This window comes from Aphelocoma coerulescens, chromosome 3, assembly GCF_041296385.1.
Source record: "Aphelocoma coerulescens isolate FSJ_1873_10779 chromosome 3, UR_Acoe_1.0, whole genome shotgun sequence".
Classification (NCBI taxonomy): domain Eukaryota; kingdom Metazoa; phylum Chordata; class Aves; order Passeriformes; family Corvidae; genus Aphelocoma; species Aphelocoma coerulescens.
In genome coordinates, this window is record NC_091016.1 from 28,903,483 (window position 1) to 28,931,103 (window position 27,621).

General features: G+C 39.9%; 1 protein-coding gene across 1 annotated transcript; it reads left to right on the forward strand.

The window, feature by feature from the left end:
- The first annotated feature begins 102 nt into the window (after positions 1 to 102).
- INTS7 (integrator complex subunit 7) lies at positions 103 to 25,569 on the forward strand. The gene is made up of 20 exons (XM_069009582.1): positions 103 to 233; positions 376 to 505; positions 1,351 to 1,497; positions 4,603 to 4,740; positions 5,228 to 5,274; positions 6,266 to 6,465; positions 7,536 to 7,658; positions 10,224 to 10,341; positions 11,299 to 11,430; positions 12,007 to 12,104; positions 12,775 to 13,014; positions 13,701 to 13,838; positions 14,564 to 14,770; positions 18,264 to 18,458; positions 19,284 to 19,387; positions 19,768 to 19,836; positions 20,922 to 21,054; positions 22,286 to 22,384; positions 23,203 to 23,388; positions 24,287 to 25,569. Exons 1-20 carry the CDS (start codon positions 143 to 145, stop codon positions 24,572 to 24,574), a joined length of 2,883 nt encoding a protein of 960 aa, XP_068865683.1. The 5' UTR covers positions 103 to 142; the 3' UTR covers positions 24,575 to 25,569.
- Positions 25,570 to 27,621: the final 2,052 nt, after the last annotated feature.

Genomic DNA, 27,621 nt, shown 5'->3' on the forward strand with positions numbered 1-27,621 from the left:
GGCGGGGCCTCCAGGCCGCACCCGCCGCCGGTTCCCGCGGTGGCGCTGGGCGGGCGGGGTCAGGCGCGCGCCTGCGCGGGACCGGCGCGGCGGAGGCGGGAGCGCGGCTGCGCGTGCGCGGGGCCGGCGGCGAGCGGCTGCAATGGCGGCCAGCGCCAAGTCTTTCCTGGCCGACGCGGGCTATGGCGAGCAGGAGCTGGACGCCAACTCCGCCCTCATGGAGCTGGACAAAGGTGAGCCCGCGCGGGCTCGGGGCTGTCGCCGGCCCGGGCTCCCGGGTGGGAGCTTTGCTTGGTGCCGCCTTATCTACGGCGGGGGGCGGAGGACGGACCCGGGGCTGGAGGTACCTGCTGTAATTCCTGCTGTCTCCTTTAGGCCTCAGGTCTGGCAAACTCGGGGAGCAGTGCGAAGCCGTCGTTCGCTTTCCAAGGCTCTTCCAGAAATACCCGTTCCCTATTCTCATCAACTCGGCGTTCCTAAAGCTAGCTGATGTTTTCAGAGTGGGGTGAGTACTGTCGGTCAGGTCCTGTCCATTCCGGTCTGAGCCGTAGGAACGCCCTGTGCCTTGGAGTGTCGCTGCGTTGGAGTTTGGGATGTCGTGCTTGCCTGATAACACCACTGCAGTACCCAGTCTGTTGAGGTTGTGCTTGATTTAAACTTGTTTTCCAATTCTTTAGTGGGCTTAAGTGGTTGTGAGTGATACCAACAGTTCCTTTCCTTCTGTCCTGATTTGAGGATTCTTTCCCTGACTAAGTTCACTCCCTGGCTAAGTTTTGCTCCCTAAGCACGTTCAAATTATAACTCATAAATGGATGAATGATCATACATGCAAATTTAATCTCTAACAAAGCTCGAAGTAGAGCTTTCCAAGTGCCTACTGTCTAAGTGATGTATATAGTGGAACCAAAGCTACTTTGTAAAAGCTTACAAAAGTGTATGCTGATGTAGTGGAATCTTCACCGTTGTCTTCAGGAAGGAAAATAAATTTGCTCAACCCTTGACAGTGATAATTAGACTTCTCTGTCTTAGTCTTGGATGTGTTTTTCTAGCGGATTTGGATCCCTTTGTGTGCACAAAACAGGCATTTGCTTACACCCCTCCTTGCTGGTGTCAACAGGTTCATTTTCCTGGAACTGGGCATTAGTTTGACACTACCTGAACTAGAAAATAAGGCAATAGTATATTAACAGTCTCTTTTTTACTTTATCAGTGTACTCAAATGTTTCTAAAGCATAGACATTTCCTTATTTTAATTTGCTCTCAAGTTACATTTTATTAATTTAGTATTTTAAGTGCTTGAATTTTTATTACAAAATAGCCTGACAAAGAAATGTGTGTATTTTCTAACAGGAACAACTTCCTGAGGCTGTGTGTACTGAAAGTTACCCAGCAGAGTGAGAAGCACTTAGAAAAGATCCTAAATGTGGATGAATTTGTCAAGAGAGTTTTCTCAGTAATCCATAGCAATGATCCGGTTGCTCGGGCTATTACACTCCGGTATGTACAGCATGAGTGATCCTGATTTCCTTCAAATCTGTTGGTAACTGTAAAAGTGCTCATCTAGAATATAAAGACCAAGTACAAGGTGCTACATCTGGGCCAGGGCAACCCCTGGTATCAATCCAGGCTGGGGGATGAACAGATCAAGAGCAGCCCTGCTGAGGACTTGGGGGTGCTGGTGGATGTAAAGCTGGACATGACCCAGCAATGTGCACTGGCAGCCCAGAAAGCCAAACGTGTTCTGGGCTACATCAAAAGGATGCACTAGGCCAAGGAAGGGGATTCTGCCTTCTCTGGTGAGACCCCTCCTGCAGTGCTGTGTCCAGCTCTGGGGTTCTCAGCACAGGAAGGACATGGACCTGTTGGAAGGAGTCCAGAGGAGGCCACAAAGATGGGATGGAGCACCTCTCCTATGAGGAAAGGCTGAGAGAATTGGGATTGTTCAGCCTGGAGAAGAGAAGGCTTCAGGGTGCCCTAATTGTGGCCTTCCAGTACCTGAAGGGATCCTACAAGAATGATAGAGAGGGACTTCTTACAAGAGCATGCAGTGACAGGACAAGGGGGAATGGCTTCAAACTGAAAGAGAGTAGGTTTATATTAGATATTGGGAAGAAATTCTTTATTATGAGTGTGATGAAGCACTGGAACAGACTACTCAGAGAAGTTATGGATGCCTCATCCATGAAAGTGTTCAAAGCCAGGTTGGATGGGGCTCTGAGCAACCTGGTCTAGTGGAGGGTGTCCCTGCCCATGGCAGAGGGGTTGCAACCGCATGGTCTTTAAGGTTTTTTCCAACCCAGGCCATTCTATGACTCTATGAGTGAAATAAAGGAGGCTTTTTGTACATTGCTCATAGAGTTAAAAGCAAAGATATGTCTTTAAAAGGGGTGAATGATAAGGATCAGTGCTAACAAGAATAAGGGTATTAACCATTTATGATGGTGAGAATTTTGTGGATGGATCTGGCAAAACAGAATTTGCGGTGTTGAAATTTTGTGTGCTCAAGAGAAGAACACTGAATCTGTTGTATGCATAATCCACACAGTAGCTATATGCAATATATCGCATGTTGCCTATGATGTGTTTAGACTAAGTGAAGGTGCTTCCTTTTGTGGAAAAGTAGTTTTTGTTAACTTGTAACCAAAATTTACATGAACCTTGTTACTTTTTCATTCAGCGTTGTCCTAGAAGTTTACTGCTTGTTGGTCTCTGATCAATAACTTCTAAGGAAGTGCTGTTATATTACTGATTGCTTTGAACTTCTGGGAATCCAGTGGGAAAACAAATAAAATTAATCTGTCTTTAACATCCCTGTCCTGCTGGTTTGGTGTGTGTGTCTCTAATGCTATCCAGCATGATCCTCTTAACTGCATCTTCCAGACCCTGTGCAGATGAAATCAAATGTGAACAGAGCACTTTTCTTTCTCCCTTTATATTCTTTTCTTATTTCCATCTAGAACTGTTACTGATTTCACTCTTGGGAAATGGGAGGCATTAACAGGCATTTGATTGATGAGCTCACATGTCCATTTCTTTTTTCTTTTGATATTTCATTTGAGATTATACTTTCATGCCCTGGTATCTCAGAAATCTGTAAATACAATATGTCTGCATGTTTTCTTGTAGTTCCACTTCAGTGTTCTAACATAGGATTGCAGTTGTTGACTGGCATTGAGGGTTATCTGCTTAAGTCCCAGGAATCCTCTCAGTTTGCAAAAATACTTAAATTACTAATAAATTCACAGGATACATCAAATAAAATCTTAAAATAGCTGTTGGTTCAGCAGTTTTAGTGTAAAATCTTCTGTTGATTTGTTTTTGTCCTCCTTGAATAGTGTCAATAAAGAACATATTGAAAGAAAGATCTGGTGACACTGAACCGTGCCATAAATCAAATTCCTCCTGGTGGGAGAGAATTTTCTAAAAGTCCTTGCAAGGAGTTTCAAAGATAAACCAAGACTTTTCCTGGAGTTTCAATGCTGCCAGATAGTTGTTTATTAAGTCTTATCAGAGGAACAGAGCCACTAGTGTGACCCAGGTACAGCATAGAGCACAGAACGCAGGAGTGAAGTCTCATTATCAAGATTTACAGAGCCTTTTAAAGATAATTTAACCAATAGTTACTAAAAATGTACATTATTTTCACTTTCCTACCAATTATTCAGTAACACAGGCAGAACTGCAGAATTCTCTATCCAATCAATCCAAACTACTTTTACTGCAGAATATGGAGTAGTAGAAGAAGGAGAAGAAGGTCTAGAGAACAACAACAACAATCCTCCATTTTGATATTTTTTACTCTTATCTATTTACTACAAAGAGAAGCCCAAAACCTCTAAATTTTTCACCCTGTGACAATCTTACATAGTAGTCTATCACCTAAGTCACACCACTGTATTTTCTAGTTCTTGTCTGATCATTGGTAATTTTTTCCAAGGTTGGAGGTTAAAACAGTGTTGTTCAGGGGGGTAAGAACCCTTAAAAACAGGCAGAGAAATGTTCTCGGCACTCTGGGTTCCTACAATCTGGTAAAACAAAATTTTGTCTGTGGAATTTTATCGGTGGATAACCGTGGGTAAATATTTGCACAGAACTCTTGCTAAAATTACCATCAGTATAAATCCTGCATCCATTCTTCTTTTAATTGGATTATGCTAAATATGCCTGAAAGGTATCTTGGAGATATTTTTGGCAAAGTATAAGATGATCTGTTACTTTTTTAGTAGTTACACAAAAGGTGTTGCACTATTTTAACTAGTAACCTTATGTTACATCAGTGAAAGATGTTGGAAACAAATCATTCCATAGCGCACCCTGAATTTTAAAAGAGTTTTTGGTAAGTTTCTCACTGTGTCAATTTCAAGCTAAAAGGTATCAAAATGTAATTTTTATCAAACCACTGACACAACCCACATGATGAAATCTGTTATATTTAATTATATGCTTACTTTTAGCATTTGTTTATTTCTGTAGCCAACATGAAAGAGCACATATTTATATAAAATATAAATACTTTAACCAGTTTTTATACATTTTTATCTGGTTCCATCATTTCTTCATGATCATTTTTCTTCCTGATTTTGCTGTGATTGATTTCTGTAGGATGTTGGGCAGCATGGCATCTATCATTCCAGAAAGGAAGAATGCACATCACAGTATTCGTCAGAGTTTGGATTCCCATGATAACGTGGAAGTTGAAGCTGCTATATTTGCTGCTGCCAACTTTTCTGCACAATCTAAGTAAGATCTATTTTTTTTTCACTTTTTCATACTACAGAAAATGGAAACTCCATTAACACTGACATTCACAAACCCTACTGTCTTCTGTTGTGCTGTCCTTTGTAGCAAAACACTTAATTATATGCAGTAACAGTATTGTAAGGAAATCTGAATACAAGTTCAGCAGACTTTTTTTTTCTAAAATGGAAAGCTCATAAATATGAGTATTAAAAGTGGAATAGCAGCTTTAATCATGAATTATTTTATGGAAGGTATATTAGGGAGCAAAATGTAGTGCAGCTTGTCAGTTTTTGAAAGCTTTCATTTTATCATTTGATCTTGCCTGTGTGCAGGGGTTCTGAAAAGGACAGATTTTGGCAGGCACTCTTTTGTGTAACTTTTAATCGTTAAAACACAGTGTTTGGTAGGTCAGTTGAATTTTTTCTTAAATTTTTAATTACTTAATTTTTTATTTTTCATTTCATCTGGTACTTTCTTTTCTCCACAGGGATTTTGCTGTTGGAATATGTAATAAAATCAGCGAGATGATTCAAGGTACATGTGTATGTTGAATGATAAAGAGGAAAAGCTTTAATTTTTCTGAAAATTCTTTATTATTCATATTTACATGTTAGAATACTGTTGCCCTCAGATGATTCCAGTTTTTAAATTAGCTGACCAATAATCTGTCTGGTTATCTTAAATCCTCAAAAATTAAGTTTTCGAAGCACCTGTTTGGTACAGAATAAAAGCCCATCTCTAGTGTGATGAATAAACTTGCATAGACTCTGACAGGTTGCTTCAGATGAGTTAATTTGTGTGTTACCTGCAGTGAAGCAAGGAGCAGCTTTCTCAACCAGCCAAGAAAGTGCTTGGTAGTGCTGTCATTTCACACCTAGCTAGGACATGGGTTTGATGCCATGAAGATTTTTGCCTTTTCTTTTATACCCCTGTTATACCTTTTTACAACTTCTGTACTCCTAGTGCTTTTTGCCTTCATTCTTGGACTTGTTTGTCAAGCTAAGAGACTCAACATTTTAGAAGCTTTGTAGCTAGGGATCAGTGTTCCCCAGACCCCAAGGTCCTCTCCAGGACACATTCTGTAAACCAAGATAGAACCATCCAGGGGAAGGTTCCTTGGGGAGGGGGGCTCACTTGAGCCTCTCATTGGGGAATCTTTGATAGATATGCTAATTAGTAAAACCTATAATGTTATACCCAATGTTGGGGGGAGAAAACAGAGTCAGAAAAAGAGAGAGACATAGACAGTACTCGGCAGGGTGCATCTCGATGCATGTGACCTGGACGTGTGCACCTAAGGATCCTTAAAATAAATACCAAGGTAAGATCCCTTTTCCCCTTCTAACCGTGTGTGACTCTTGATTTTAAGACCAGGATAAGGCATCAGGTTATTGGAAGCTACTGCAAGTGATTGCACAATCTGCTTTCAGCACTGGTAGCAATCCAGACATACTCTGTGCCTCAGAACTGCCAAAAAAAGCCAGCCCAAGGACTAACTCTGCCTGTGTTTCTTTCCTTGTTGTAGGTTTGGCCACACCTGTGGACTTGAAGCTGAAGTTGATCCCTATTCTGCAGCACATGCACCACGATGCGAGCTTGGCCTCCAGCTCCCGGCAGCTGCTGCAGCAGCTGGTGACATCCTACCCCTCCACCAAGATGGTCATTGTCACCCTGCACACCTTTACCCTGCTTGCTGCTTCTTCTTTGGTTGACATTCCCAAGCAGGTAATTCTTCCTCAGGCATGCCTTCCACTTGAAGTACAAAGTACATTTAAGAAGCACTCAGATTCTGGCTGCTGATAAAAATAAACAGTGATGGTTGTGCTGGGTTGCTTGCTCCCATCCAACTGTTGAGGAAGAGTACCCTGAAAACTGCTGCTGCTTTCATATTTTTGCCTTTTCTGGTTCCATTTTCAGGTGACCCCATCAAACCCACTAAGCTTTTTTTACAGATCCTAACCTATCTTTCTCTAAATCAGCTGGGATTCAAATCAATTAGGATCGATCGCATGCAGGAAAATAAACATCCTGACTTTTTCTGAAAACACTTCAACTTGCCTGTAGAAGCCAGGCTTCACTTTGCACTTCTGTATATTGTCTTGGGTTGTGGGTGTGCCTTTTGCCTTTCTTTCATGCAAGCAAATGAATATTTCAATAGCACGGAATGCATTTAAAATGTATTTTTTGGGGATCTTTGAGGAATTTCAATTGGTTGCTTAAATTCAGGACTATAAACCAAGTAATGAGAAAGCAGTGATGGAAAAATACAATGCTTCTATGCTCTGATAATGAGCTTTGTGGATGTGATTTATAGAGCAGGTCTGAACACGGTGATACTTGAGACTTATCCAACTAATCCTTGTAAAGGAGTCACAAAAATCGATTTGCTTTCTTTCAGCCTTGTACAGCTGTGGAAGGCTGGTGTCTATGTTAGATAATAGCATTGATCTGTCTGAAACTCTGCTGTGGCTCACTTCTGTATTTCAGATGATGCTTTTGATGGTACTGAATCTAAGACTACTGAAACAACATTAGAACACTTAATATGCTGTTTTCAGTTTTTTTTTAAGGGCAGTAAGCATGGAGATTTAGGCTCTATTTCTGCAGCACAACAGCCAATACTGCTTAAAACTGATGTAGCCAGGGTGGGAGTGGAGACTAAAACCAGGGCTGGTGTGTTCATGCTTTTTCAAGTTAGTTTTGGCTCAGTGTGCTCAGCATTTCTTCCTGAGTGCTTTCCAAGAGACTTCTTTCTAGCAGCATCTCTCTTAAAGAATGAATTTATTTTGTTGCAGATCCAACTTCTGTTGCAGTACTTGAAAAATGACCCCAGGAAGGCTGTGAAGAGGCTTGCAATCCAGGATTTGAAGTTGTTGGCCAACAAGACACCACATACATGGAGCAGAGAAAATATTCAGGTCTATATGTTTTTTAAGCTAAAGTTTATTATGAAACTTCCCAGTGAGTTGTAGAATTCTTTCCAGAAGAATCATTTGGGAGGTAAAGAAAGGAGTAACATTCATCCCCATATCCTTAGGTTACTCTGCCAAGCAGAGTTGCCAAGTATTAATGAGCAGTTCATAGAATGTCTTCAAGTGGATGAGTTGACACTCAAGGATTAAAGTTGAACTATTATGACTGAGGGAAGGCATGTGCCATGTAGTAGGCCTTTGTACAGTGAGGAAGTAGCTTTTCCATCTGACAAACTCAGATAACAGGCAAGAACGTTTACACTGATCTTACCACACCAATGCTCTGGAGCAAAACAGAGCCTGTAGGATTTGTCAAAACATATCATCCAGCGAGGTGTACTTGAAAGGACAAATAGAATTTTGATTTCATTTCTTAGAATTCATGGCTTATCGTCAACAGTAGCTTTGTGACTGCTGTTTTATGAAGAAGAGAGTGTTTATAGTGCACCTGTGCTATTTGGGGAAACTAGTGTTACATTGTAGGTATTACTGCTGCCTTCTTTCAGTCACAGTTGCATGTGAACATTTTTTTTTCTCCTTTCTCTTTTTCCGGTAGAAATGACTATGGAAAATAACTTCAGTTTAGATTAATGGGAAAGTAAATATTTCAAGAACTTAATGGCACAGGGTTACAGCTCTACTTATTCCTGGGTCATTTTTTCTTTGCTTTTGTTACTCTTGGAAGCTACTTTTGTTCTATGCTGTTGGAGCATAAGGCAGTTGGGAGGAAAAACTATGCTGGGTTTTATTAACAATCATCTGAGAAGTAAAGCATGTTCTGCTTTGTCCCCAGTTCTTGGAGATGATGATTTGGAGTGTGCAGAGGTTTTTGCATTAGTGAAATGCTTTATTCTTCATAGTGGGTTAACTCCAGAAATGTATTTCCTTTCAGGAATTTTAAGGGATTGCTTTATGGATTGCTCTATGGATTTTTTGCAGAGAAAATCCTACTCTATCCCATTATATCTGGTTAGTAGTTATGTCAATACGAGTGAGAGACATTGATAACATGGCTTTCACCATCAGGTAGTGTCTTGAAGTAAAGTGGGTGTCCTGATGGTTGAAATGCACAGGAAAAAGTTCTACTGATGTCAGAACTAAACCAGTGACTAGATTAATACAAAACTAATTGTCTGAAGCTTGTTACTGCTTTTTGAATGGCATGCAGAAATAATAAGAGTTTTTCTGACTTCTGAAATAAAAAGTCAACATTTTGAGTTGGGAAATTGTTCTCCATAGTAATGTTTATACAGCAGGGACTGGAACAGACTCTGCCTTTCCCATGGCAAGACGTGCCTCTTGTACCTTTTTACCAACAAACATTGGTTCATTTCTTCAGCATTTTAAGTCTGGCCTGTGTAGGTCAGTTGGGAAGTTTGGTCTTTGCATTGTGGAGGCTTCACTGATTTCTAGACATCAGCTTCAGAAGCTGTTGCTGTTGCTGCCTATTCTATGGAATTAGCAGTCCATCCTGCTATTCCTCTGTGCTCCTGGCAGTCTTCACAGTTACTGTTTCAGATATGCCCTGAGAGCTGATCTAATAGCACTGGAGTAAAGCAGCAGTGTCTTGGGAGACATCAAGACTCAATTTCTTCCCCAGTCATTGTATCTTTCTCTGTCAGTTGATGCCACACTATTCAGTGGATTAGCAAAATACTAATTGGTACAAACCACAGATGTATTTAGAATTTAACCCTTACACAATATGTATGCCTGATAAGAACACCATGGGGGGTTTTTTATGTTCTATGGAGCTAATTGTGTTGTTTATCTTTATTCAGGGTCTTTGTCATTCAGTTTTGACACACTCTAAAGCAGAATATACTTATATTTTCCATTTGTGTCTCATATTACCATCCCGCCTGTTGACTAAAAAAGCATCCAGAATCAGTGAATGACTAAATTGTTTGCAGTGTTGGCATAAGGAATTGAGAACAATGTGCATTTTAAGAGTTATTCAAACCTAGATGTCATAAGGCCTGTGATGGGATCTGGCAAAAGGCACAAAAGTATGACAGGAGCTCTACTACAAATGAGTTAAAATATAAAATACACCTTAATATATTTATCAAGAACCTTAAAAGTCCTGTTGGACACCAATACTTCTAAAGGAAATGACACTTGAAATTTAGCTCTTCCAAGGTGTATATTTATATAAAACCTTGCAGATTGTTACAAGGCAAAATAATCAGTATGCCTCAAACTGTTGTAAAGTTTTTTATAGTATTGGATCAATGAGACCTGATAATACTTTTGCCAGTGATGTTTAATCAACAAATGACTTGTAATTGATATTTTCTAGTGTATAAGACTCACTGTCACTTTTCTGCAAGCTGCATGCTCAGTCCTCTAAACCAGCTGCTTCAGGACTTGACTTTTGATTTTAGTACAGTATTTTCTGTGGGAAAACCTTGACTCTCAAAACTTTTCAGAGAAGTGCAACTAAATTTTTCATACAGATAGCTCATGGGACTTCTTACCTCTGTACCTTTTTTCCCTGCTGATTTTTAGGCACTCTGTGAATCTGCTCTTAACACTCCTTATGACAGCTTGAAAATGGGCATGTTATCTGTTCTTTCCACATTATCAGGGACCATTGCCATTAAACAGTACTTCAGCAGTGCTCCAGGTAAGAAAACTGGCTTAGATGGTTACCTTTGGCATTTTAATAGGTTGGTTTTCTACTGATGATCAGTTTCATCTAAACACTTTGTAGGATTTTCTAGAAGTATTTTTGAACTTCAGAACACTGAGAGTCACACTGTGTTCATCATATGTAAACTTCAAATGGGACACTGTATAGTCATGGATAATCATGGTCTCAGGTTTTGTTTTGTGGGTACTGTGGTATTTGAAAATGGTTTTTGCCTTTGGGTCTTTAAGTTTTCTTAATTTTGTGAAGAAATGTGTTGCCTCTCAAATGGCTGACCTGCATTCTGCTTAAGGAGTTTTAAAACCATGGATTTGCATAAGTTTTGAGTAGCAGGGAGGCTTCATGATGTGAGAGTGGGCTGGCATGTTACCCTGCCACCCCTGTGAGCATGACCTGCAGCAGTACCAGATGAACCTTTCTGCTTTGTGACAATGTACTGGAGAAATTGTAGAAGAGTAGACTTTAAAAGTGATTCAAGGTATCTTGTTCTCAAAATTATGATCACACTGTTTTCTTTTTTCTTCTTGAAAGCCAGACTGCCCCAATGAGTATTATGAGCTCAAATACATGGGCTGCAGAAATGGGGAAAAAAAATAGTACATCCTCTTCAGTCATTCTGGCATGGCTTAATAATTAATACACTCACCAGCTTTTTTTATTCAGACATAATATTTCTTAAAGCAATATTTCTCCGAGTCCTGAAACATCAACCTTTAGATCCAAATGTTCTTTCTCATGTGTCTGACTTGTGTAGTGTTCAAGAATGAGAGAGTCTGGTTTTGCCTGAGGAGAGAAAGCTATTTTCATCCTATTGTTTAAACATAAGAAAGAACCCTAAATCAATATAATTGTTTTGCAGAAAGGTACTTAAAGATCTGTGGTATATTTATGAACCATGCAGTTTTATGTTCCATTTGTCTTGCCTTTATTTAGGAGCAGCAGCTACAACTGCAAGATTTGATTTGGTAAAACTAGCACAGGAGTGCTGCTACCACAATAACCGTGGCATTGCAGCTCATGGAGTGAGAATCCTGACCAATATATCAGCCTCTTGCCAGGAGAAAGGTAAGGGAAAGCAAGGGCAATGAAGAGGCTCTGTTTACAGTCAAGCTTATGCACTTAACATGTATTAACTTGTCCTGACTGTGAACCTGGCTGTAAATCTGTCTGATCCCTCGTGCTGGTTAGGGAGAGTAGGGACTATAATCTAGTAGGAAATACTCTGTCTGATTTTATGAATGTTTGGGAAGTTTCCATCTTTGTCTAATTTAGAGAAAATTACTGGGTAGAGTAGAAGTGGTGCTAAATAAATGCTTGTTTTACCTCTTCTGTAAGACTGCTGAAGTGTTGGTCAATCCTTGAAAGCCCTTTGCACAGAGTCTGTTGCAAAATAATAACAGGCCATTTAGAAGTTTTTAGTCCCAAGATTTATGCATGCTTTACACACGTCACTGTGACTGCTGAATAGTTACCCAAGACATGGAATGGCAGAATTGTTTCTCATCAAAGTAAGGTAAAGCAGACATGTTAGGAAGATTCTTAATTGTCATGGCTGCAACAGCAGTGCAAGCATTACACCAGCTATGATCAGAGAACAAACTAACTCTTTTAAACTCTTTTTAACTGTTTTTCTTTTTGTAGATCTTCTGCCTTTGGAGCAAGATGCAGTTTTTGGCTTAGAAGCTCTTCTTGTTCTTTGTAGTCAAGATGACAGCCCAGGAGCTCAGGCTACCTTAAAGGTGACATTACTGTTGTCTTCCTCTTCACAGCTGCAAGTTGTAACAACAGCTTGTACAACAGAGAGGCTGGTGTGCACCAGATCGTTTCTGGTGGAAGCATAACAGACTGGAGGGAAAAGAAGATTTTTCTAGTTCGTCCATAACCAGAGTTCAGAGCAGTAGAGAAACTGAGCATAGCTATAGTACAGCTCCTCTCAGCTCTAGAGTAAGTGAATTGTTGTGGGGGGCAGGGAGCATTTCTCTCAGAGGAACAGCTGTAATAAAACATGAACATTGGATGGTGGTATCTCTGGAGGACAAAGAGAATCTTGGAGGTAACTTGCTTTTTGGAGATGGAGATGCAGTGTACATGGTCACAACACTTCTATAAATAATTATTCTTATTTTCCTGCTTCAGAAACTATCAGTAATTTTTCTAGTTATTTACTTGTAAAGGCTGGTGGTGTGAGAGACTACTGCTGTTTCTTGAATTTGTGATGTGTCTTTGTTCTGGGAGCTCGGGGACAAAGGCTTGGGCTCTTAGAAAAATCTCGTCTTTTTTAGAGAACATGGTTGTGGAAATTCCAGATCTGTATTTCTGCAGTCATACTTGCAGACAAGTGAGTGTGCCTGGCTTTTTTGGTTTTGAAGACGTGGTGTTGATTGTACCTGTTGACTGTGTGAGTTGCAGATCACGCTGACGTGCATGGTGAAGCTGGTGAAGTGCCGCCCTCACCTGAGCCAGTCCGTGGTGGAATCCCTGCTGACACAGCTGCACAGTGCCCAGGACAATGCCAGGATCCTCATGTGCCACTGCTTAGCAGCCATTGCCATGCAGCTGCCTGTCTTGGCAGATGGGATCCTAGGAGACCTAATGGACCTCTATAAATTAATTGGACAATCTGCCACAGATAAAAAACAGGAACTTTTGGTAAGACCTCCCTTGATGGATACAGTCTGTATGAAAAGCTGTTTTTTGAATTTGTATTTTGAAAGGCAGCTAAGACGTTTGTTATGTCCAGGTTGATGTGCCCGTCTGTAGCCACTATTCTCAGTTTTGTTTTAACTTTTGACCTCCATATGTCAGAGTATAGAGATAGCTCCTAGATGGAGCCTGAACTATGCAGTGTATTCCATTAGATTTTCCAGCAGATGGCACTGCTTAGGCAAGCCTGGCTATTGAAATTATTGGGGTATCTCTAAAGTAGTGGTTGAAGGCCAAATGGCAGCTAGCTCTATTTATATAGGGTGCTCTGAGGCAAATGACTTAATATACTGTAAGAGAGAAAAATGCTTTCATCACATCTATTTGGAGAAGAATTCGAATTTTAAAGAGAAATTACAAGCTTTCTGTTAATTTATTTGGAGCATTTGAAATATTTCAGCTAAAAGGCAGAGTAGAGATTCTTTGAATGAAAATTACTTTTATCTACAAGAAATACTTGGATTGCTGTAACTACTTAAAAGATGTGACTGAGAAGTTTTGCAGTTAAAACATATATATGTAATTTTCTACGTAGTTTTGAGTCCAAAATAAAACAGAACTGGCTTGGGTTTTTTTCTTTTCTTTAGTTACTGAAATATAACTTTCTTCCTCACTCCTCCACTCTCTACTAGGTTTCTCTTGCCACAGTGATATTTGTTTCCAGTCAGAAAGCTTTGTCCACAGAAATCAAAACTGTTATCAAACAGCAGCTTGAGAATGCCTCCAATGGATGGACAGCCTACAGGATAGCCAGGCAGGCTTCCAGGATGGTAAGTGAAAATACCTGGAGAAAAATGGTTTGCTGTGATTGAAGGGATGCTAGGGATTTCTTTGAATTGGGTAAGGGAATAAGGAAGATCATAGGACTTGGGAGGAGGAAGTGAATGGGGGAAAAAAAATAAAAATCACTTTCCCTCTTAATTCCCTGGAATGCTCATTCAGATATGTATCATTTAGGACACTCATCCCATCAAAATGTTTTTTCATTTGTGTTTTTGAAGTATTTGAGAAGGAAGTAAGTGATGTCCTGGCACTTTCTTGAGCACACACCTAATCTGTATTGTCTGACTGTTCTTCAGAATGTGATACAGGTCATCCTGATGTATGCTTCTCTTTCTTCAATGTGAAGAAAGGAAGAAAAAGATACTGTTGCCCTTTTCCCTTCAGTAGATTCGCATTTGGGGTTAGAATTACACAGAAACCCTAATATGAGATGATGAGGTAAATTTCCATGTTTGTTTCTCATCTTAACTGAATTGGCTTGTGTAAATAAATACTACACTTTATACAGGCTGGCATTTCCATAAAATAAGCATTTGTGCTTTTATGTATTGTTAAGATTGCCATGATCAGATGATTGGTAAAAGTTTCACTGTTTCTGTTTTGAAGCTGGGAGTAGTCCTGGAGATGTTCTTGTTTTCTTATTTGTGTAAGTTTTGTAGAAAGCCCCAGCCTTGCTTCATGTCCTGTTTCAGAAACATTCTTGTCATTACAGGGCAACCACGACATGGCCAGAGAACTGTATCAAAGCCTGCTGACTCAGGTGGCTTCAGAACACTTCTACTTCTGGCTGAACAGCCTGAAGGAGTTCTCCCATGCAGAGCAGTGCCTGACAGGCCTGCAGGAGGACAACTACAGCTCCGCGCTCTCCTGCATTGCCGAAGCCTTAAAATCCTACCACAAAGGAATAGCGTCACTGACGGTCAGCTCACATCTTTCGTGGTGATGTTTCTGTGTACTGCATCATGGCTCTTTGGTTTCTGCTCTTAACTCTCTGAAAAGTTCTTAAATATGTCTGGCATCTGCCAGACTCTCTGGTTCTTCTCTGCAGGCATCTCAGTTGTAACACACTGCATCTTGAGAGAAAAGATCCTGTAGCTCAGCCAAGTGTGATTAGCTAGATTTCTCTTTGCTTTTTCTTCTCCTTCCACCCCTCATTTCCTGCCTTGATTAGATCATAGGAAATGTGACAGATCTTGTTTAATTAAAGTTATAATTTTATAATTTTCCACTCCTTGCTTTGGCTGAGTAAAAGCTATTGTAATAGCCAAGCCTGGGAATTGGCCTAAATTGGCTGCTGTCTTCTTGAAATACAGAGAAGGATTCAATCATCTTCCTCCCTCCTTCTGAGTTCATGTTGCCTTGTATTTGACATTGTGATCTCATAGAATCCTAACAGCAAGTTAGTAAGAGGAGGAAGGATAATTCAGTTTCATCAAATCCAACTGGTACCTGCTTTTTTATGCAAATACTTTCTGCTTCTCCAAAGTGGTAAAAATAGCAAGAAGCTGTATGATGTCTGTGAATGTAAACAAAAAAAAAAAGGCATTAATGAATAGGGACTTTCAGTTCCTACTGTAAAGTTGCTTCTTAACAAAAGATGATCCAGCTTCACACAATGCTTTTTTTCATATTTTAGTTTCCATGAAGAAATCTTTACATACAGTTTTCTGTATGCCTCTTCAGTGAAGCTGCTTTGTTGTTTTAGTTACTGGACTGTTAGGGTCATGACAATTCAGACACTAGTTTTTAATAAAGTTCAGATATTATTATTTATTAATAAAATGTTCCAGAATAAGCTGAAATGACATAAATTGCTACTTTTGTCCTCAGAGAGAAAGACTCATCAGCCCTGAAGTGTTTGTCTTTAACTGTTGGCTGAGTGAATAAGACTTTTAATTCAACACTTCAAGATTTCTCTAACATCGAGAAGACATTGAGAAGAGGACCTCATCTAATTAGATGTTAATATTTAATACAGGCAGGAAAATAACTTGCTTAAATAGGTCATTCTGTGATCCAGTAATTTAATTACCCTTTCCCTGGAGTTCAGGGCTTTTTTCTGTTGAAGGATTCCTGTCTTCATCTCTTCTGATGACATCAGTTCCTGCATGTTGCACATAGTGCTTTTCTGGGTGCAGTGCCCTCCTTGTGGATGATTGAGGGCCAGAGGAGTAAGTAGAGGTTTTGTAGGCGAGAGAGGAAGAAATCAGGTTTTACTGCTGGTTGTTGCTGACTTGTTGCATCACTCTGAACAATTTCCCAACCATGCTTGAGTGTATCAGCTGTAAAAGGAGCCACTCACTGCTTGTCTATAGAACTCAGCCTCTCCAAGGGGAGCAAAGTGCCATAAAATGCACGTGACAGCCTTCCTGCTGAAGGCTTTTGCTGTCTCTTCTCTCTTACTCGAGCTTTCCTGCTGCTGCTGTTTCAGTGCAGAGCATGACTCAGCACTGCTGGTACCACAGACCAGCGGTGCATGTGATGAACCTTGTGTAGCACTTTGTAGCTGGAAAACACAGTGTCAGTAAATGTCTTGCAGATGTTCAGTCAGCCCCGTTAAGCAATGATGAAATATTCAGGCAGTGCCTGATCTTGTTGGAAAATTTCTCAATTCCTGCTTGATACACATAAAACTCTATCTTGCACTGCAGAGTGTTCTTTTGTGGGAGTTAGTGCACTTGAGGGAAAGAAGTCCCACTGCTTTATGGATAAGAGGTTCTCCCTTACCCTGTGGGAGAACAGGGACTTGTCAGGGAGCATAGTGACCACAGTCCCCATTGGCCTTGCTGTGTACTTCGTTGTAGGGTTAGCAAAGGTTTTGAATGGGTCCTGCTCCTTCTGGCACAGATCATGTGTCTCAATGGAAGCACTGGGTTTATTTTTCACTGCTGGTGATCTAAAGAAGATACAGAACTTGAACAAAGCACTAATACAGCCATTGGTTAAGTAGTACTAATTCCAAATATCTCAATAGCAAGTGGTGGTGTTTGAAGAACTTGGCTAAGCCAAAGAAATATTTCTGTCACTTTCAAAAAAGAATTGTAATTCATTTATTGCCCACAGCAGATCAGGTAAATTGCAGTATTAATGAGATGAGCTTGTATTTCCATTTACAAGAATCAAGTCCAATTTGTGCTACTAAAAATGTCTGGATTTTCTGATATAAGGATTTTACTCTTTAAAAGCATGTAGTCTCTCTGGAGCAATTACAGTGCAGTGTAGCCCTCTTCCACAGAGGGTTTTCTGAAACCATCCTTGCAGAATAAATGGAACAATTCCAATTCAAAAGAGTTTTTTTGTGCCCTTGGAGAAGGAAAAGCAAAGTGATAGATAAGAGAGGCTTAATGGCTCGAGTATGAAATGGTCTTATTTTTTCAGTTGAAATCTAATTCAGTAGTTTAAACTGGTTGTAGTGGGCTGATGTTTCCTCACTTTAGTCAGTAGTGGGCCACTTCTCAGATGATGGGATGTTTTGTGAGAAATTAGTTCTCAGGTCTTCTGCCAGTAAAGAAATGGTTCTTAGTAAGGTTTTGGGGTAGGTTATAACTTCCTGCTTTGGGAAATGACCTGGTGGGGAATAAGGAGCATGGGGGAAGATAATATGAGTCTGAGAGAAAGTCCCAGTGCTTTGTTTTGCAGAGGGCTTGTTCTTCCCAAAATCCAGCAGTTTAGGAAAAATAAATAGTGGATTTTTTGCTTAACTAGTATCAAACCTTGGGTACTGCAGTTTACCCCTTCCTGGGTGTCCTAAGCTGTCACAGATGCTTCTACAAGTCAGATAAGCTCTTAGGGAGCAAAGCTTCACAGAACTGTATTTTCTGAACAATAGCAGCTTGTCTACCCTCCTGGAGTTCTGTTATTTACTGTTCTTAGTTACCACTAGACTGTGTCTCTTCATCACATGCAAGGTTCAGTGCTTTCACAATGTTCCCATCCAGTTCACAGTTCCAAAAAAATCACCCCTTCCTCTTGCTGTGGGTAACTTCAGCCAATTTTTTCTCTTCTGGCTGATGCAGAGAATCACTTTTTCAGTCCTCGTGTTTCTGTTTGCCATCCAATTCAGTGTACACTTTCTTATGGTAGAGAGTATCTGGGCTAATGTCATTTGAAGCCTAATGGCTTGGCCTTGGAAAAAGGAAATAGGTGCCCTAATAGCATTTTAACTGCTTAAGTTGCATTTGGTACAAGGGTGATACGCTTGGAATATGACTTAGTAATTGTGTAACTTCTGTCATTTATATTTAGTGTGATTGAAATTGAGCAACCTGTTAAATGTTGTTTTAAAAAACCAGCTTTTAGAATTGAACTTAAGAATTCAGTTGTCTGATGTGACTGTTCAGCGACACTGCAGTGTAATTTTATCATTTTTGCTTTTGACCTAGTTTGCCAACATCCCTATTATTGTGTTTCAGGCTGCTAGTACACCACTTAATCCTCTGAGCTTTCAGTGTGGGTTTGTGAAACTCAGGATTGACCTTCTGCAAGCTTTTTCTCAACTTATTTGTACCTGCAACAGCCTAAAAACAAGTCCACCACCAGCTATTGCCACAACGATTGCTATGACATCGGGAAATGATCTCCAGAGGTGTGGACGCATCTCTAACCAGGCACGTGCTCCCGTTCCACTCTTGTGCAGTTATGTTTGTGACTCTGCTATGAATTTTGCTTCTCAGCAAACTTGTTTGACAAAAAGAAATGAAAAGTAGTTGTGAAGTGGGTTTTTCTGAATAGTGGACCTTGGTTTTCACCTGTAGCTCTGAAAACACCTGCCTGTAGCAGGCTGTGTTTTGAAGCTGAGTGTGCACGTGTGTTTACTCCTCCAGTCACACACACAGCTTCCAAGGAAATGCATGTTGCAAGTCACTTGGTTCACTCAAACTTGCAGCAAGGCTTTTCACACCTTGATTTGAAACACCTCAGACACTCTGAGTACACCAAGGAAGAATACATACATATACCTGAGGATCATTCTGCAACTCCTTTTGCTGAGTGTTGGCAGCTGCCTTGGTACTGTATGGAACACCAAGAAGGTTTGCTTCTAAATGCACGTGGTCTGCCAGAAGGAACCAGTGGGTAGTCCTTGAAAGACATAGCAGTTTGCTTTACCGGTTATTTTTATTTTTATTTATTTTTTTATTTTTATTTATTGATGGAGGAGGTTGTTGATGGAGGTTTTTTTTGTTTGCTTTGTTTTTAACCCAAGGAGGTTTTGTTGGTGCAGGAAAAGTAGCTGTTTAATGCATGGATGAGAGTCTGTCACTTTGGTAATCTTTATCCGAGTGAAGAAGCAAGAACTTAATGAATTTTTCTCAAATATGCCACCTTATTCATTCATTGTTGTATGCTACAGTGTAGTGGGGTTTTCTGGATATGTGGGGTTTTGTTTGTTTTGCTTTGCTTTGTGTTTTTGCCTAGTAACATTGTCTCTGCAGATGAAACACTCCATGGAGGAATTCCGAAACTTGGCTACACGGTATGGAGATCTGTATCAGTCATCTTTTGATGCAGACTCAGCAACTCTAAGGAATGTAGAACTGTATCCTTTTAATAATCTTACAATTTGTCCATTTTCCTTCTCGTATGGACAGCATGAAGCATAAGAATCCTCTTTTCCGTGAAGACTGCCATAAAGTCATTTTGAAAGTTAATAACATAAAAATTAGCTGATATTTGCGTCAAACCTATTTGAAAATAATCATTACCATACTATTGTTTGGAATTACTTCATAAACAACACACAAAAATTGGAGCAGCATATAACTTGGTATTTTCACAGTTCTTGCTCTTTGTTTACTAAATTAGTAATGACTGTAGGATTACTTCTCAGAAGCAAGGAAAAGTGCCACTAAATACACTACATTTCTTGCTTTAGGTGCCAACTTTGAAAGTCTTTTAACTCCTTATTGTTGACATCAGACAACAGCAGAGCTGCCTGTTGATTTCACATGCAATAGAAGCTCTGATTTTGGATCCAGAATCTGCAAGGTAGGTTTGATGGTTAACTGCATACTCCTTTTCTGCGTATTAATGAATCCTTGGAGCTTTAAACCTAGGAATTCAAGGAATTTGAATTCAGAAAGTTTCTCAGTAGACCCTTCTAATTATAGTCTGAGCAGGCTTGAGGATCTGTTGCTGCTGTGCTAGACCTGGCAGGCTGGGGACTCTCTTTTGAGTTCTGTATTTTATACTGATTTTGCTCTTGACAGCACTATAATGGACTTGTCTTAAATATAGACTTAAACTTTTAATCTCTCCTTTAGCCACTTATTTTAATTTGTGTCATTGTGTGTTAGATCCCATACCTGTTGCTTGCACTTGTAAGTGCATCTTAGCTTCCTTCAAAGTTGTGAAAGTACATGCACTAAACTAGTTCAAATTTTTAATGTGAAGCCATCACCTCTGGCTCTTTTTCTAACAGTGGCCTTCAATCCTCTAGAAAACAACCTTGAAGTACTGATGAACTGAATCACTGTTTGAAACACCCAGAGTTTAAATGGAGATTAAATGGAAAATACTGTGAATAAAATCTCTTTGTGATTTTATAGCTGGTGATAAAGGTGAACATCCTAAGTGTCTGTAGTACTCATTATGAATTAAGCCTTGCTTAAAGATGTATTAGTCAAATTTGTATGAAGCTGGCTGTCTAGGAGATGGAATTGTGTTCAAAGCAGGAGATGATAAACTTCCAGATTTAGTCTTAATTCTGACTGGCATTCTTGTTTTGTGTGGTGAGTTTCTTGTAACTGTTATAAACACTGCAGGGTTAAATAAAAGCCAGGGGAAGTAGGTATGCTGAGTCTGTTAGAACTGTCACTGCTTCAAGTGAGAGGGTGGGGACAGAAAGTGGTGAGTGAGTGGTAGTTAAGAAAGATTTAAATGTAACGGGCAAGTGTTATAGTGGAAAAATAGTAAAAAACTTAGAGTAAACAATTTGAAAGACATTTCTTAATGGATTTCAGGTTGTAATGTCTTGTTGGGTCTGTCTGGTAGTGTGCCTTCCAGGTTATGATGAGGAAAGTAAGTTAGACACAATGAAAAGGTTGGGTTTTTTTGTTGTTGTTTTTTTTCAGTTTCCAGGAATATAGCTCAAATGGAACAGCTCATGTTGAAAGTGAATATGAAAGAAGAATGATGTCTGTATTTAATCATGTACTAGAGGAAGTGGAATCCCTCAACAGGAAATATGCTCCTGTGTCTTACTTGGCAAGTAACAGTTTTAAATGTATATTGCATAGAGAAAGGGGGCAAAACCCCATCAACTCCATATATCTGTGCTTGGCAAGAAACTGGGAAGCATTCTCAGTTATTTAACATTACTGACACAAACAGTCTCTACAGAGACACACTTGTTTAAAAACACTTCAAAAACAGTTTTGCTAAAACATCTGTAACCTTACTGGTCTGATTAAAAGCAATATTTTAAAAATTTCCATACTAACAGCACAGCAGATGCTGATAAGGTAACTACAAGTACTGTCAGGTCTCTGCCAGACCCCCTCACCACACTCACTGTCAAACACTGGAGCACATTGTCTTTGTTCACGTTCTCGCTGTGAAGGGATTCTCCCCCTCCCACACAGCAGCCTAGCTTTAGTCCCTGAGCTGGTAGTGGTGAACTGTGCTTTGTGAGTGTAGCATTTCTCTTATCAAAGCAGATCATCAGAGAGCACAAAGTGGAGTGTGCCAGGTGCAAACAGTGAGCTGATAACGCTCTCCTTTACGGGGCTGGTGGGTTTGTCTCTTACTGCTAGTGAACATCATAAAGCTGAAGTGCATGTTAGTGGGAACAAGGTAGTTTGTTTGTCATGGCTGGCATTTATTTGCCTGGTTTCTAAATTCAACAGTCCTTACCAGTTCCAAATGGAATAGAGGAATGAGTCATGTAAACCACAGCAAAGGTAAACCTTGTAAATGTAGTTGTGACTGGCTCCACACCGGGGCAGCTTGGTGACTTCAGTGGCACTGCTTGTGTTCATCTGAGCCAGAGGCATGGTGCAGCAGGGAAAAGAAGAGTAGACAAGAGGCTTAAAACTTAATTGCTGCATTGCATTAAGTCATGATAGGTGCCAGTGTTGTTTGCTTGGAGGGGAGTTGTTTATTTGAGGGTTTGTGTCTGCTGGTTTTGTGTATGAGTGTTTTAAGCAGATCCTGCTCTGCCAAATCTAACACTAGGACTGGAAAGATTTGTATTTTTCTTTTGCTTGGCCACCTTGCTCTTTCCAGAGCAGAATACCTCCTTCAATAGGGGGCAGAACATAAACAGAGAGGCTGAATGTAGTCACTGTCATCTTAGTGGCTGTAATTCTATGACTGTATTAATATATTTTTGGACTTATAATGGAAATTCCTGCTGTTTCAGTACCTCAAACACATGTCTTTTTCCTGTGTCATGAATGATAATTTTTCTAAATTGTTTTGGCTCTGTTTCTTGCAGCATACAGCTTGTCTGTGCAATGCTGTCATTGCCTTGTTGAAGGTGCCCCTTTCATTTCAAAGGTACTTTTTCCAAAAGCTGCAGTCTACAAGTATTAAGGTATGTACTGCTCAAATATGGCCTCCAATTTCTCTTTACAGAGTCTTTACTTCATGAGAAAAGCCCTACTGAAGGCACAAAGCTTCAGCATTTTTAATCAAGATACACAACTGCAAATAGCATTTGGGTTAATCTGTTAGGAATAACTTGAACAACTTGAATGTATGTATGGTTGTTCAGAACCACTAGGCTGTGACTTAGGCAAGTGGGATTCAGTTGTTTGATTGCAAATCCTTAAAGATAAAATGTAGCTGGAAATTTTGTTGATTCTGATTCTGCAAAGCGAAATAATTCTGGTCCTAGGAAGGCAGCTTTTATAGATTTGTATCGGGTTTTTTTATTTTCCTTGAAAAAGCAATGTTTACTGCCTTGGAAGAAAATTGTCATATATATCAGCACACTGACTGAGAATGACTATATATGACTATGGTCATGGTTTTTGTTGTTTTACTCAAGTGCTCCTTTTTTCTGGGAAAAGTGAAAGCCTTAAGTTTTTCAATACTCAATCTTACTGCATTTTGCTTCTTCATTCAGCTTAATATACTTGTGGCTATTCTGTGGAATATCTTTTTCCACATCTTTTGAAGAAGTGTAGTGAATGAAACTGATATAAAGATAGTATCTGCTATTGCTGATGATGTTTATTAAATAATATAGTAATGAGTCTCTGATAATGTCTGTGTTTCCATTTGCTGTTTCTCCTACCCACCCTCTCCTTGGAAATTTTTCTATAAGAAGGTGTCCTGTTTCATCCTTGAATTTTGTTTGCTTTTCTGGAGGCTTATAATGACATTTTGCTCTGTTTACTTGTGTTCCAGCTTGCTCTATCCCCGTCTCCAAGGAACCCAGCAGAACCTATAGCAGTACAGAACAACCAGCAGTTGGCCCTCAAGGTGGAAGGAGTGGTTCAGCATGGATCTAAACCAGGCCTTTTCCGTAAAATCCAGTCCGTCTGTCTAAATGTCTCTTCAGTGCTGCAGAGCAAATCTGGACAAGACTATAAGGTATGGATGGAATAGAGCCAGAAGGAGTCTTAAGCTTTTTTGCTGTGTTTTCCTTTTCTTTTGTTTGACTCCGGGTAGCAGAATTTCCAGGTTTTCCAGGTTGAGATGGATGCGTGGTTCTGTAATCCTTTCACTTCTGACAGTTGCCATTCAAGCACTGGCCAGAGCCAAGCATAACGTGTGGAGGGGGATCTGGGATTTTTAAGGCTGCAATATTGTCAATACCTTTTTGTAACAGCTCTTCTTCCAAACAAAGGGGCTTTGTGATGTTCAGAACAAGTCATTAGGAATCAGTTTGAGATGAGGAAAACTCGGCCTCTTTATATATCATACAAAACTCCACAGGGAAAAAAAACCAAACCAGGAGTAGATTATTCTCTACCATATAGTCTCTTGAAATTTTTTATAGTCATGTTAAGGTTCTTTTGTTTGTGGAAATTGTTAGGACAGACTGTCCACGTGAAATAGCATCTGAGGAGGCACATATTAAATTAAAGTCAACGGTTTTATCAAAGATTGCATGACTGAGATTTAGGTTCTGCTAATGTGATACTTAGTGAAAGGGCTGTTTTGGTGGGTTTCGGGGTTGGGTTTTTGTTTGTTGTGTTGTTTGGTGTTTTTTTTGAGGGGGAATAGGAGAAAGTCAATGGCTTGTGAAAGAACAGGACTGGGAAGTGTGTAATGTTTGACTCACATTACTTTGTGGAAAAGTAGAACCTCGGGTAGAAGATGACTTGTTAGCTTGTCAAGCTGTCTCAAGTATGCATATGTATTGGTTTAGAAAAATTGAGGACAGATTTTTCCTTTTTTCTCCTCTCTCCTTCAAGTGGAGAGCTGAAAACTTATTTTTGGCAGGCTTATATAAAATGGTGTTTTAACCTTCCATCTGTGTTCTCAGATTCCTATCGACAGCATGACCAATGAAATGGAGCAGAGGGTGGAACCGCACAACGACTACTTCAGCACTCAGTTTCTGTTAAACTTTGTGATCCTTGGCACCCACAACATCACTGTGGAGTCCTCTGTGATAGATTCAAACGGTATTGTCTGGAAAACTGGGCCTAAAACAACTATTTTTGTTAAGTCTCTTGAGGACCCGTACTCGCAGCAGGTTCGTCTCCAGCAGCAGCAAGGACAGCCTCCATCCCAGCAGCAGCAGCAGAGAACCGCCTACTCACGGTTTTGATTCCCAGAAGTGACCCCGTCCTGCTCAATTGGTATTGCAGTTTTTCTTGGACACTTTGTTTTAAAAATTTTTTTGGAAGACTTTTTATTATAACCTTCTCCTAGAAAGTCTCAGGTGCCAATTTGTTGCTTTTTAAATTATCTGGGGTAAATTTGAACTTGATTCAGCGGAGGCAGCTGTTCACTGCACAATTTGGAGTTGTGCTCTTACTATAAACTTCTACCTGATCTCTAACTTTGTTTACAAACCTGTTCCAGCAGGCTTCATAAACTATGATAGCAGGGGACACTAAGAGCTTGCTGACTGGTACTTTCCATGCTGTTGCTTTTTGAAGCACATAGGATCTAATGTTAGGCTTATAGGACGTTGGGAAACACTTCACTTTGGCTGGTTATACAGAAATGAGTGTAATACCAAGTGTGTATCTTTTAATGTGAAGGAATGGGCAGGAATATCCAGAGATTTTTTTTTTCTGACATTTTAATAGCAAGTTCCAGTATTTGGCTGGTGTATGTGTGTTGTTACAATTCATCAGCACTACTTAATGCATGCAGCTGAAAGGAAAATAATTGCAGTTCACTTGTGATACCCAGTCCTGCAGAGGGAGGAGACTGCTTGAGGGGTTGCTGTCTGGGGAGTCTTGCAAGAGGCAGAGTTTTACAGGTGGGAATAATCACTGTCTCTCAGATGATATAGAAAATATTACCATGTTGTTTTTAAATTTTCATGCATCTGTATTTCTGAAGCCTTTTGTTTTGTTGGGGTTTTTTTAATTTGTTCTTTTAAGAGGGAAATTAAAATGAATGACAACTTGCACATTAACAGCTTTGTTTCTTAAAAGGAGTCTTCTATACCAAAGGCTTTGTAATCTTGTGTAGTCTTTGACCAGCTTGCTAATCTTAATTGTTAATTTTACAAGATAACTTGAAATAGAATTTTGCCAATACTAGAAATCGATCCAGAATAATTTTGGAAATACACTGCTTCATACATAATTTTCATGCTTCCTTTGTGATATAAAAGGCTGAACTCTGTGTCCAGACTCTCAGGCAGTAGATCACATAACATGACCTTCACCTTCTGTTCATAAAAAGTCTCTGCTTATCACTCTGCAGGAAAGTAGGACCCACTTGAGTGAGGAGGAGGAAGGATGGCTCTTAGAGACTTCAGCTTGTAAATGGCCTAATCCCTCTCACTGGAGCAGAAATTTTTATTGTTATTTTCTCAGCAAATTCCCATGATACTGTTATTTCTTCAAGCTGATTTCACTGTGGAGCCGACTGGAGCTTACAGATTTTGCTTGCTTCAAGTGCAGAGAATATGATAATGAATTGCTGTAAGCTGAGGCTTCCTTTGTATAGCAGGATGAAGAATTTTTTGCTGTGTTACTCACAGTTGTTCCTTTTGGCTTGAGACTCTCTAAAAAAAATAAAAATTGAAGTGATGATGCTAGATGTCATAATATCTTAGGCTGTAATCCTAACTAGAAAAGATAATTGGGATGAAAGGTTGAAACAGAAGACACAAAAGTGGTGAGAAGTTGAGCAGCATCCTCCTTAAATGATTTTGCTTTTGAGCAGGAGACACAAAGTGCCACTGCCTTTCAAGCTGACTGAGGAAATTGTTGGTTTCTGTCCCACTTTTGTGGTTCCATGCCTACAGTTTTGTGTGTGTGTGCACACATGCATACATGTACCTGTAGCTACATCTAGTTAAATGGTCCAGAAAGAGGTGATTGACCTGGTGTTGTGTATGCTCTCTGCCAGATTGAAGATCTGAACTCCTTGTGGTCAGTTGGGTTCTTTCATTAAAGCCATAGATCAGTGTCTTTACCACAAAACCATCTGTATTTCAATGCAAAAAAAAAAAAAGGGGGGGGGGGGACTAAGAGGTCAAACAGTTTTTTTTATCCTGCATAATGAATATGTGTTTCTTGCTCTGTTACTGACCAACATGTTGGTGGAAATCTTTGATGGTGCCATTCCAAAACAACTCAGAAATTACAAGACACTGTTCCACACTGGGGAACAAACTTTCCTGGTAAGTCATGTGATGTTCCCAGTGCACAGATAAACTTATGAGAAGCCTAGCAGGAACAAGCCCTGCTCTGGCCTGAGGCTTAACTGTCTGTGAACTGGTAAGATTAACCCTAGTACAGCTGAAAAAAGTGTTCCTTCTTTAAACAAGTCTGCTCACCTGATCTGAGAGGCCTCTAGAACTCCAAGAACTTGCATCAGTTTTAAAGCCAAGCAAATAATAATTGAAGCCTGAGAATCTGGATGTTAGGTATGGGAGATTGCAGGGGGAGGAAAATTGCAATTACTACTTATTGGAAATTAGTTCGTATAGGAAGTTGGCTTGCTGTGCAAATACCTGTATTTCTAACAAACTGAAGGATTTCTCATGCTGGCTCACTTGCAGGTTAATTATATGTGTGTGCTGATCAGGAAAGGCCCTGGACCTTTAGTAAATTGTCCTTTTATGTAAGCACAGTGTTTTATGTTTTGTTGGATTTGTAGTGAGGTTATTCTTGGGGGTGTGTTTTGTTTGTTTTCTAACATGGTGTATTTTCATTCCTAATACGCTGGGAAATTCACTTGTCAAACAGAAACCACGTGTTCCATGACAGACAATTGCTCAAAATACCTAAAGAGAAGTGAGGAAGGGTTAAAGCAATATGCAGAAAGCTGCTGTTGGAGCTATGAGCAGTGAATGTGATCCTTGACTATTAGTGGAAGCAGGGGGGTTATTCTTGCTTGATTCCTGCATTCTGTTTCTGGTGCCTGTACTTGAAGATGTGCAACAAAGAATTTGGAAAGCACTTCTGACATACGGACCCAACTTAAATCTCCTTAGTGCTTCTCAGTAAACAAAGCAGTAACTTGATTACTATGCATAGCTGCACACTGATAATGGAAGACAATTCAGATCTGTTTCACTTACTGGCAGAAGAAAGAAAATATTCAGTGGCTAGACATTGGTCCTGAGACAGCTGCTAAGAATTCAAACAACAGAAGGGCTTATGCAGACAGCTACGTCATGATCTG

What these genes read in the sequence shown, in the direction of transcription:
- INTS7 (XM_069009582.1), top strand. Translation starts at nt 143, where the DNA reads ATGGCGGCCAGCGCCAAGTCTTTCCTGGCCGACGCGGGCTATGGCGAG. An exon ending in ATAAAAAACAGGAACTTTTG is followed by an intron (nt 13,015 to 13,700) that starts GTAAGACCTCCC and finishes ACTCTCTACTAG; the next exon opens with GTTTCTCTTGCCACAGTGAT. An exon ending in AATCTGGACAAGACTATAAG is followed by an intron (nt 23,389 to 24,286) that starts GTATGGATGGAA and finishes CTGTGTTCTCAG; the next exon opens with ATTCCTATCGACAGCATGAC.